This window comes from Puma concolor, chromosome E4 (genome assembly GCF_028749965.1).
Source record: "Puma concolor isolate L17-30 chromosome E4, mPumCon1.1.hap2, whole genome shotgun sequence".
Classification (NCBI taxonomy): domain Eukaryota; kingdom Metazoa; phylum Chordata; class Mammalia; order Carnivora; family Felidae; genus Puma; species Puma concolor.
In genome coordinates this window covers 37,459,636-37,472,111 of record NC_141683.1, presented here as the reverse complement: position 1 = coordinate 37,472,111, position 12,476 = coordinate 37,459,636, and the positions used below count along the sequence as shown (strand labels likewise).

Here is a 12,476-nt window from a genome sequence, read left to right as displayed (position 1 = left end):
GCCATTACTCAGCCTCCCCTCCCAGGGTACCGGCCCTTGGTCCAGTCTCGCCAAAACCCAGAGAGAAAGCCCTGCCCAGAGAAAAGGCATTTAACCTTGTCCAAGGAGCTCAGTGGAAAGTTTTAGGACTTGTCCTGGAGAAGAGAAGGGAAGAGAAGAGAAAAAAGGAAATCACACTGTTGAACCTCATCTGCCTCTCTCTGGGAGGAGCTGGGCCACCAAAGGAAGAGATGAGATGCGATAGTAGTTGGAGATGGGAAGCATCCTTGAGGGCTTAGGGGTTGGGCCAGGGAGAACTGCAGACATACTAACATGCCATCTGTGCAGGTGCTGTCTGTCCATAACTCATGGCGCCTCTGGAAACGGGGGAATAAAGACAAGTATAGCCCAAATCTTCCACCGTAAGTCCCCAAAACATCGACCATCTGGAACACTTGGCCCAGGTGGTGAAAGCATGAAGCTAATGGGGCCAAAGCTGTGGTTCATACTTACACATCAGGGCCAAGCAGACTCAGACAAAGAGAGCACTGTGCTCCAGCCACAAGCAGAACCCTGCCCACTGGCTGTCGCACAAAGCAAGCCTGTGGTTGAGAGGAGGGGATGGGAGAGACACACACACAGATGACTCAGTGCACACTTGGCAAGGAACACCGCCTCCTGACTTTGCATATGATGTGCTCTGCAGATGTAAAGTCCACCTGTCCCCCTGGGCCTGGTAATGAAATGCCAGAAGCCAAAAGAAGCAAACCCTTCCACTTCCTTCAAACTGCAGCTCATGAGCACCTCCTGGGAGGTCTTTCCTCACACCTCCAGGCACAGGTGCCGACTCCTCCTCCCAGGATCCCAACCCACCAGTACATCAGGTCCACAATCAAGATCAGTGTTTGGTCCCCTCTTGTTCTCACCCAACTTCCCAGGGGGAAGGGCTGTGGCTCTCAATCCTTTCCCCCAACAACCCAAGCTTGAAAGAGGGTCAGAGACAGCAATAGCACTGCTAGGAATTTATCCAAGGGATACAGGAGTGCTGATGCATAGGGGCACTTGTACCCCAATGTTTATAGCAGCACTCTCAACAATAGCCAAATTATGGAAAGAGCCTAAATGTCCATCAACTGATGAATGGATAAAGAAATTGTGGTTTATATACACAATGGAATACTACGTGGCAATGAGAAAAAATGAAATATGGCCTTTTGTAGCAACTTGGATGGAACTGGAGAGTGTGATGCTAAGTGAAATAAGCCATACAGAGAAAGACAGATACCATATGGTTTCACTCTTATGTGGATCCTGAGAAACTTAACAGAAACCCATGGGGGAGGGGAAGGAAAAAAAAAAAAAAGAGGTTAGAGTGGGAGAGAGCCAAAGCATAAGAGACTGTTAAAAACTGAGAACAAACTGAGGGTTGATGGGGGGTGGGAGGGAGGGGAGGGTGGGTGATGGGTATTGAGGAGGGCACCTTTTGGGATGAGCACTAGGTGTTGTATGGAAACCAATTTGACAATAAATTTCATATATTAAAAAAAAACAAAAAAAAATAAAAAATAAAAAAAAGAGGGTCAGAGAAAGACATCCATGGGCAGAGTATAGGTATGGCTGAATAGGCAGCCTCTGCCCTCAGGGGCTTTAGAATCCCAAGACAGTTGCTTCCTCCCTTGAACACCCTAGAGGTGACTGCTCCCGGGAGCACACACAGACCAGTCACAGCACACAGCAAATACCAGCAGACCACAGTAGCAGCCACCACGTACTTGGCTTTTATCTTATACACGCATAACCTTGAAAAACATCAGACCCTCACCACCACCCCAAGAAGCAAGCAGCACCATCCCTATTGCACAAATGAACAGGCTCAAAGTTATCGACTAACTCACTTAACACGTGTGGCTTGAAAGCAGCAAAGCTGGGATTTACCCAAGTCCTTCCCACAACTACTCTGAAAACTGCCTAAGATAAAAAGAATCTCAACTCAAAGTAACAAGCAAATTAAACGGAAGAACATCTATATCCTAACCTAGGTAGATTTCTGACGGTGGTCCATGCAAATGGGAGCTAAAAATGGAGGGAGTCTGGAAAGAGGGAGGAGCATCCAGTCAAGAGCATTCCTAAAGTTAATCTACATCTCAAATTCTCCAAGGGGCTAGATCTCCTCCCAGGGGCGAGGGGGAGTTGGTTCTTGAAGACAAGAAAACATCACTCTTTAGGCACAAAGCACAGGCATGCATATAGTACATAAAACGGACAGTATATCTGTGGTATTAAAACTTCACAGTAAGAAAGTCACAATCAGGAAAAGTTTTATGTAAAAAGACTCTGGAGGAACAGGGGTAGTGACAATGAAAAAAAGCTACAGAAAACACTGATCTGTAGAAAGCAAACAAGAAATAGCAAGAGTAAGAGTGAGAGGCAAAGGAGACCAATCCGACGTGGCCACGTCAGTCTCCGTGCATATGAAAGAGTCACAGGGAGGGCAGGAGATGAAACACTCAGTGTGCCCAAGGCACCCTCAGCTCTCCTTCTGCCCCACTTCACTCTTCCACATGTCCAGTTACAGTATATCAAAAATCAAACACAGAGAAAGGAACGTTTATAAGATTTGTAAGGTATAAAGAATAATGAAATAGCACTGGCATACCCACCACCAGCTTAAGATAAGACAAGGCTACATCAGTGCTTTAGAGGGTCCTGGGCATATGTCAATTATACCTCAATTAAAACAAGTCATAAACAGTCAAAGGGGAAAAAAGGGGTGGGCCTGCATTCCCCCCAATTCTATCCACTTCCCACCCCAACCAGACATAACCACTACCCTGAATGTTAACAGTAATCTCATCTTTGTAAGCATATATGTGAATGTATCATTTAGTTTTGCACAATTCTGAGCTTTATAAACATGGGATCTTATCTGATGGATTCCTCTGCAACTAGCCTTATTACTAGCTCAATGTTGTGATCCCAAAATTCATCCATGTTGACAATTCTAGCTATGATTCAGTCCTTTCCATGGAATATGTTCACTATAATTCCTCCATTTCCCCATAACGGACACCTGGATTCCTTCTGGTTCTTCATTACAAACATCAATCACTGCAATGAATGGCCTGACTTGCCCCCTGACTGGCAAAAAGAGTTTCTCCAGAGACTATGTCAGAAGTAGCACTAGTAGCCTTGGGCTGTGCATCTCTTTGAAGTAATATATTACAAAGAAGCTGTACCAATACATATGCAAAACCTTTCTGTATGAGTTCAGGTAGCTGTTATTTGATACAATCAGGATTTTTGTTTTGTCTTTGCTACGCTGGAAAGTAGGAAATGATACAGTTTTAAGATGTATTTGATTACTAAAAAAAGTTGAACAGGTGTTCTAAGTTTACTGGTCATTTATGCTTCCTCTTCTGCAAATTCCTTTTCACATTTGTGCCATTTTTTTCTATTGGGTGATTTGTCTTTTTCTTAGGAAATTTCTTTATATATTCCAAATACTAATCCTCTGTCAGGTTGCAAACAACTCTATTAGTGACTTACCTTTTCACTTTCTTCGTTGTGTCTTTGGCTACATCCAAAGATGTACACTAATTATACACTGATGATTACACATAATTATACATTGAGAAGTTCTTATTTTAATGTAGTTAAACTTATCAATTGTTTTCCTTTACAATTTTGTATTTTTTGGGTCTAAAGAAATCTTTCTCAACCCTAATATCAACAGATAGTCTAGATCACACTTGTAAAAGTTATATGCTTTTTTTTTTAAATCCTTAATCTACCTTGAAAAGGATTATGTGTCGTATGAGTTAAGTGTTCATTTCTTTTTAATATAGCTAAACAATTAGGTCAGCACTGCTTACTGAACAGTTCATCTTTTTTAATAATTTTTTAAATTTTTTTTTAAACATTTATTTACTTTTGAGAGACAGAGCACAAGTGGGGGAAGGGTAGAGAGATAGGGAGACACAGAATCCAAAGCAGGCTCCAGACTCTGGGCTGTCAGCACAGAGCCCTACACGGGGCTCAAACCCACAAACCGTGAGATCATGACCTGAGCTGAAGTCAGACGCTTAACCAACTGACCCACCCAGGCACCCCTGAACAGTTCATCTTTTCCACATAGATATGAAATGCAAATTCTGTCATAAATCAAGTTTCCATTTTTGCATAGGTATTTTCTAAACTCTATTCTGTTCCATTGGTCTATTTGTCTATCCTGGTACCAATACAACAATGTCCTAATTATTATATCTTTGTAAGTCATAATTTCTAGTAAGGCATATCCTTTGATTTTGGTACCAATCTTATACTATCTTCATTAAATATACATTTCCTCCTTTTCTCTTTTCTGAAAAAGCCTGGTTAAGATTTAAGTCATTTGTGTCTGGATGTTTGGCAGAATTGGTTTATTACTAGTGTTTTTTTAATTTTCTTATTTATTTTTGACAGAGACAGAGCATGAGTGGGGGAGGGGCAGAGAGACAGGGAGACACAGAATCTGAAGCAAGCTCCAGGCTCTGAGCTATCAGCACAGAGCCCGACGCGGGGCTCAAACTCACAGACTATGAGATCATGACCTGAGCCAAAGTTGGACGCTTAACCGACTGAGCCACCCAGGCGCCCTGATTACTAGTATTTTCTTAAATAGATTTGACTAGTGATTAAATTTCTTTTCATGGTTTTAGTAACTATCTGGTCTATTTCTTCATGAGTCAGTTTTGGTAAGTTATATTTCCAGCAATTTGTCTGCTTTGCCAAAGTTTTCAAGATTTTTGGTGTAGAGTTGTGCAAAATATATATCCTCTTACTATATTTTTTCATCAGCTTTTCCATAATATCGGTTATTTGTGCACTTTCTTTTTCCTTGACCAATCTTACCATTAATTTCTACTTTTATTTTTGTTGTTTTCTTCCTTCCTTTTTTCTGTTAACTTCTTAAACTGTATGTACTTTGCTCATTATTTTTCAGCCTTTCTTCTTAATAGGAATGTGTAGGATTATGGTTTCCAATTAAATACCATGCTAGCCACACCCTACAAGTTTTGATACATGTAGCATTTTTCATTTATTTCTAACTATTTTCTAACTTATAGTATGATGATCTCTTTTTGACCTACAAGTTATTTAAAAGTATGTTTTCTTTAATTTCTAAATGAGTTAGAGTTTTTAGGTCATCTCGTGTTACCGGTTTCCAAACTTAATTGCACTGGGATTAAAGAGAGTAACCTATATAGAACAGATACTTTGACATTTTGTTGAAAATACTTTGAAATGTGTTGAAATGTATGGTCTATATGTCATTAAATTTTATAAATATTCTGTGAATTCTCCAGTTGTTAGATATAATAATTTACATATATTTCTTATATCAAGCTCATTAATTATATTTTCCTTGTTTTTCTAAATGATATATTAGTCATGAAATTATGTTAAAACCTCTCCCTATAATCAAAATTTTTTAAGGTTTTTTTTTTGGGGGGGGGGGCGGGAGGACAGCAAGACCCAAGCAGGCTCTGTGCTGTCATCAAGGAGCCCGACATGAACTCAGGAACCATGAGATCATGAACTGAGCCAAAATCAAGAGCTGGACACTTAACTGACTGAGCCACCCAAGTGCCCCATAAACTTTTCTATCTTTATGGTACTGATCAACTTTTGCTTTACATCTCTTAAAGCAGACAAAATTAGAATTGTAACACCCTCCTAATGGAATTAACTCTGTATCATTAAACAATAATCCTCTGTCACTAATAATGCTCTTTGCCGGTTATTAATAAAACCACACCAGTATATGGGTGGACAGGGGAGTCTTAGGTTTGCTTGGAATGTCTTTTCCCAACTGTTTACCTACCAAACTTTCCATGTCCTTCCATTTTAAGTACATCTTGCTAAGAAGCACATCTCAGGACTCTATTTCTTTATTTTCCCTTACTTCTGTTTTTCTTTTTTAAGTGTATTTATTTTGAGAGAGAGAGAGAGAGAGAGAGAGAACACAAGCGGGGTAGGGACAGAGAGAAGGAGAGACAGAATCCCAAGCAGGCTCCGAGCCATCAGCGCAGAACTGGACGCAGGGCTCGAACTCACAAACTGTGAGGTCATGACCTGAACAGACATCAAGACCCGGACGCTTAACCAACTGAGAGCCATTATTTGTTTTTCTTTTATCCAGTCCGACAACCTTTTTCTGGGGGGTATGGGTGGGGACTGGGTCCATTTATATTGATTGTGACTACTGATCTATTTATCTGCCATTTCTTTTGTGCTTTCTCTTTGTCCTGTTTTCTCCATGTTACACCCTTACTTCTTAATGACATTTATGACAAATGAAGCTCCTCATTTTTAAGGGGGTTAAAAAAATAATAATGCTCTCTTACCACCCCTACCTTACACAAAATGACGAATTAAAATCCTGCCGTGAAAAGCTTTCCTAAAGTTATAAACCTAATCAGTGAGAAAGCCAAAGACCCGACACATCATCGTCATCTCGTACTCTTCTCCTGCACTGCAGTTCACCCACAACCATGGCAGCAGTAGCAAGAGTGGACACATCTCACAGATCGTCCTCGACATCCTTCGTCTTTCCCTCACACAAGTAACAGTGACAGGTAGTCAGCTATTCATTTCACAGATGGGAAAACTGAGACCTGGGGCAAGAAGTCATCTGTCTGTGGGCAGAGAAATTTTAGTTAGACACAAAAATGTTAAATCTCTAGAAAACTTGAAGTCTTAAAAAAAAAAAAAAAAAAAGACCAAACAGAAATTTGTGGAAGAAAAGAAACCCATTAATGAGGGCTTAGGTACCTAAAATCGCTACTAGCTTAGGGACACCCAAAAAATTATTATTTACTATTGGGTCTGCTCAGAAAGCTCTATGAAATGTTTCAATGTATGAAGATCTGGCAGCATATAACAGTGAAGATTTTGCCATTTTAGAAGATGGGAACCACTTGGGTACAAAAAAGTAATCAGTATCACATTTAAAACAAAGTTAATGTGTCGTTGGAATTTCCTATCTTCCAGGATGAGACACGATCCTAAAAAGCACCGATTTTCAAGAAAGACCTAAAAACTAGCCCATGTCCGGTACACGTTTGTAACCACACGACACCCTGTTTTCCTTAGCCTCACACTGTGGTCTGTCATGCCCAGAGGCTCCTGCTTCTTCTGTCTCTTCACCCCCATGAACCTCTAAGAATCAAACGTTTCCTGTGGGCTGACTTCCAAGTCAGTTTTTGGTCGGGTCATCTTTACTATGTAGATTTCCAAGCACAGACTCATTTTTTTTCACTTGGGGAATCTACGGAGTCAAGAAGCGTGTATCAGAAGACGCTGGACAAAAGCCTGGCCCCTCAGCGACAGAAAGATCCTCCAGGCAGCGTCTGAGATCCCTGGGGAGCTAAACCCATCAAGAGGCTTTCAATCCTCCCTCCTGTGAAAGCACTTCTCAAACATCCCCTTTGAAGTAGCCCTTGTTCTCCACTCCAAGCCAGGGCAAGAATAAAAAAATACTACTGGAATTCTGATCTACAACAGCTACCGTGGCATAAAGTATTCGACATTGAAATGATTCTCATTTAGTGATATCATTCACTACTTTGTCCTGAACTTATACATTGTCCTCAACAATCGGTGTTTTTTCTTTTTTAAAAAAAAAATTTTTTTTAAACGTTTATTTATTTTTGAGACAGAGAGAGACAGAGCATGAACAGGGGAGGGGCAGAGAGAGAGGGAGACACAGAATCTGAAACAGGCTCCAGGCTCTGAGCTGTCAGCACAGAGCCCAACGCGGGGCTCGAACTCACGGCCCGTGAGATCATGACCTGAGCCAAAGTCAGACGCTTAACCGACCAAGCCACCCAGGCGCCCCTAATTGGTGTTTTTTCAATACAATCATTTGATCAGGTATGATCTTAGTTTTATTCTAAAACCTTCATATTCAATGGTTTTAAAAATAACCTGGAGGAAGCAAAAGCAGGATAAGAATGTATGAGATCTTTACCATAAATGTCTTATTAATCATTAGCAATTCTTTCTCATCTTTTCCAGGCTCCCAAGGCCAATATCCACATCTCCTGATTCCCAGTTCAGGACTCTTTCCTCTCAAAAGGCAAAGAAACAGGCATAAGAGGAAATGCTGCACATAATCATACCTTCCTTGCAAGCACGCCGGCCACCTGAGACACAGCCACGTGGCCCAGCAGAAACCGCACCAGCTGCCGTTTTCCCCATTCCATCCAGAAGCTCCACTCAAAGTCATTTGGGTCCTAAAGAGAGCAAAACAGGAAATTATCCGAGGGATTTTGGTATATCTTAGGCAGAACACAAACTCCAGTTAATAAAACAACCAGAAAGAAGGACAACGAGAGTCCGAACTCCAAATGACATGCGCGCATTCCCAGCCCCAGTGCTGCCACAACACGACCAGCTTGTACCCTTCCCTCCAGCTTGGCTGGTCTCACTGCCCTTCTCCGAATCAGCGTCTTTTCAGAGCTGATCCCCCAGGACCCTCTGTAGAACAAAAACCATTATTATTCCCGTTTCATAAAAGATGAAACAGAGGCTTAAAGAATTCAATTCATGTACCCGGTGTCACATAGACAATATCAGTTCATTGCTTGCACTATCTCAGGTTAGCCACGCAAACGAGAGAAATGCAAATTGGCTGCTAATAAAATTGCTTAAGGTCAATCGTGTTAAGTCTTGCTGTCAATTTGGGCAGGAGAATGAAATTAACCAATTCTCCATAGGATAAGGATGAAAGAATGAAAGATATACTTCACTTCCCTTCAGGAAGCTGTGTGTCCAGGATCACCCTGTGTGTAGGTGTCCATTATCACCCCATGTCTAGACATGCACCAGGAACAGTATCTGCAGCTCCCTGGCAGAAGCAGGTGAAAACTTCTGGGTAAGACTAGACGTGTGAATAGCTGGGGACTAACATCCAAAAACCTTGGTTTGGCCTTGGGAGCCCTAGGGAGACCATGGCAGCTGATTCAAATATGGAGGGAACAAACAGTGGCCATTCTAAAATGGGCAATGCATGCTTGGCCAATGAGCATCTCAATGATGAAGCGGGGATTTGAGATCCTCAGGATTTTCTAGCCCAACTGTGTGGGTGGGGAAGGAATCCCCGAGTGACTATTGATATGGAACAACTCACCAGTCTCTGCAATGGAACTTTAATTGGATTTAGAGGAAAATACATGATTTTTTTTTTATACCTAAGGATTGAAGAGTAATTTCATACCAGTTACACATTTAAAAATTCTTTTTCCAGAAGGTAAAGCATAGATAAAATTTATCTTGATTCATATCAGACTATGAATACAGAGGTAGCAAACCTCGTAGCCAAGGTTATAAGCTTGTTTTGGTTTAGATCCCAGATCTACCCATATACTTTTTGTGATGACTCTGAGTGAGATAATTTATACCTTTCTGACCTATCTGCTCATGTGATAACGGTACTGATCTTCCAGGCGTTTGTGAAGTTTAAATGAGAACATATGCATACCTTAAGTTCAAAACAGTACCTGGCATGCTGCACTCAATAAAAACTGCTACTTGCCACCAACTGTTAGTCCCATGTACTTCTCATCCTATGTTAACCAGCAAGACTATATCGTGCTTTACAAAGTGCCACTTGTTTAAAAAAAAAAAAAAAAGTTTTTCCATTTTCCCAATGAATACAGTATTATACATCATCAAATAAAACATGTTCCTCACATTCAAGATCCTGATCCATAGACAACCTGCTCGTAGAGCCCCCATCCCCATAAAAATTATGGGTCTCGTCCAATTCTTTCCATTCAGAGATGATGACAGGGTCCAAGATGTGCACGTGCCACATGGCCAGGCAGCAGCAGAGCAGAGAACTCAAACCTTTACCTTGGCTCTCAATCCCTGATCCAAAGCTCATTTCCTCATCTCAAAAATTTCAGATGAGTCAATTAAATGAATGAATGGAAACAAGCTCAAAGGTCACGTGATGATGCCATGCTAGGAAAGTGCCGCTTTTGTAACAAGGATACAGGCAAAGAGACGCTAAAACTCAAGGTTGAATTTTTTTAATTCCCCCCTCAAAAATATTCCAATATCCTACCTTTTTTATTATAAAGAGTATTCTTAAACACTAAGAATAACACTTTAAATTCAGAACCCCAGGCTTACCAATGCTTCAAAGCTTCTCCAACTTTAACTTTCTAGGGGGAAAATGGTATCTCATAAAATGTAAGAAACCAAAAAGATGTTGATGTTCCAACGGAAGGCCCAGGCCTACTGAAAACCCTGTGCTAGTAAAACCCCATCAACAAAAGTTAGGGTCTTTCATCATTAATTCCTTTGCAGAAAATATCCATTTAAAGGAAATAAAAACATTTCTCTCATGTCTATCCTTCTCCATTTAACATATTTACCTAAAGGAAATCATGTCTATCCTAAGGAAATAATCGGACAGAAAAGTTGAGCCAATGAATGGAACAAGATGGCCAATAACTAGTGGTTGATGATTTGGGTAAGAAAAATGTTGACCCACCTGCTTTTATAAGCAAAAACTTTACAGATACTAAGTTCAATCACACGTTTCAAGGCAAATGTTAAAGCCTCAAATTAAGAACAATTTTTTCATATTCTGTTCCTTCCTCCACTTCCTTTCTTGACCCTGCAGTTCTTAGTCAATTAAAACACTCTTCTTCAGGTCTCTAAGTGAGCCAGACATAAACTAGGGATCAATTCAAGTCAGACAGAACCAGGAAGGCTCCTCCACAGAGAAAGGGGAGACTAAACTCCAAGGAACAGTAATCTACATCCAATCTTCTAGATCCGTGCTTCCCAAGCTTCAGTGTGCACACAAATCATCTACACATCCTGCTAACATGCAGATTCTGGCCCAGCATCTCACCTCTGGGATGGGGCCTGGGATTCTCTATTTCTAACAAGCTCCCAGGTGATGATATCTGCTGGCCCAGGGACCACATTTTGAGTAGCAAAGATCTACATCACTTATTATGCCTCCTTCCACCTGAATGGTCGTCACCCCAGAGGATCCTTAACAGTGCACCCCACCCCATACAATTCCCAGGCAGGGACACACTAAAGCTAATATTTGCCAACAGAACAACCATCATCCTGCTCACTGTCGAAACTCTGAGCACCTTAATTCAACATGTTTTAAACTAAGTAAGTTAACATGCACAGTTACTCATTCTGATACTTTCAATCTGCAACCAGGCAAAACCGAGAAACCTAAAAGCACATGACAGTTCTAGGCATCTCTTAAATAGTGACTCCAACTTCCTGGTGAAAACAGTCTTTCCTATTCTTCACAAAAGAAAGGGCCTGGGCCTGGTATTCTTAATTGCTTCTTTCCCCATCCAGAGAGCAGAGTCCTATCCTAGGCCCTGTGGGAAAACCTGTGTATTCCTCACCCTTGGGGAACTCACATCACCAACACCGACACCCCGCAATCAAGACACTGAAAATCCACTGTAAAACAAGAGAGGTCACAGTGATGTAATTCAAACACATACACTTGTATAAGTAAGACCTTTCCTTCTCATGTAAATCACTACCATTCTGGGTATGTGTTTTCTAACAACCTCACAACAACCCTTCAAGTTTTTTGAATAGACAAATTATTTGCCCATAACGAGTAGAGGGGAGAGCTGGATTTCAAACACAGACCTATCTGTTACCAAAGAGGAAGTCTTTTTCCAAGATGTTCCTACTTGTGCTGACTCTACCTGGACTTCCCTAATCCACCCAGACAGACAGACACACACACACACACACGCGCGCGCGCGCACATACATGCACCCTACTAACCAAACTGCCTCCGAGAGGGTACCTCCTTAATACCACCATAACCACAAAGATGTTGGCTCAAGTGTGAAGTCTTCTTCCCTCTTCCAGGTGGACCTCATTGTGTCCGTCATTCACATCTGAATTCCAGCACCTTTATTATAACATAATTTATTGGAGCACTTTTTATTATAGTCAATTCATGTATTTTCTCTCTAGGGAGAAAAATGGCAAGTTCTTGAAAGTAACCTTGACTTAACCAAATTTGCATCAGGTATGCCCAACATTTGGCAAGCCTTAAAAATGATGGGGGAGGGGTGCCTGGGTGGCTCAGTCGGTGGAGCGTCTGACTTCGGCTCAGTCATGATCTCACAGCTTGTGAGTTCGAGCCCCGCATCGGGCTCTGTGCTGACAGCTGGGAGCCTGGAGCCTGCTTCAGATTTTGTGTCTCCCTCTCTCTCTGTCCCTCCTCCTTTCATGCTCTGTCTCTGTCTCTCTCTCTCAAAGATAAATAAACGTTAAAAAAAATTTTTAATGGTGGGGGAGTAAAATCAGCCTAAGTTCTTTTTTTTAATTTGTTTAATGTTTTTATTTATTTTTGAGACAGAGAGAGAGAGAGCGCATGAGCAGGGGAGGGGCAGAGAGAGAGAGGGAGACACAGAATCCGAAGCAGGCTCCAGGCTCCAAGC

The 12,476-nt window shown here is 41.4% G+C and overlaps 1 protein-coding gene across 6 annotated transcripts in view; it reads right to left on the bottom strand.

Moving 5' to 3' along the window:
* The window catches only part of HHAT (hedgehog acyltransferase), a 319,096-nt gene that overhangs the window by 244,449 nt on the left and 62,171 nt on the right, over positions 1-12,476 (bottom strand). For all 6 annotated transcript variants that reach the window (XM_086693680.1, XM_086693681.1, XM_025921102.2 and 3 more), the window contains one exon: positions 8,142-8,255. In XM_086693680.1, the coding sequence (XP_086549806.1) occupies positions 8,142-8,255 (114 nt within the window). The remainder of the gene's footprint in view (positions 1-8,141; positions 8,256-12,476) is intronic.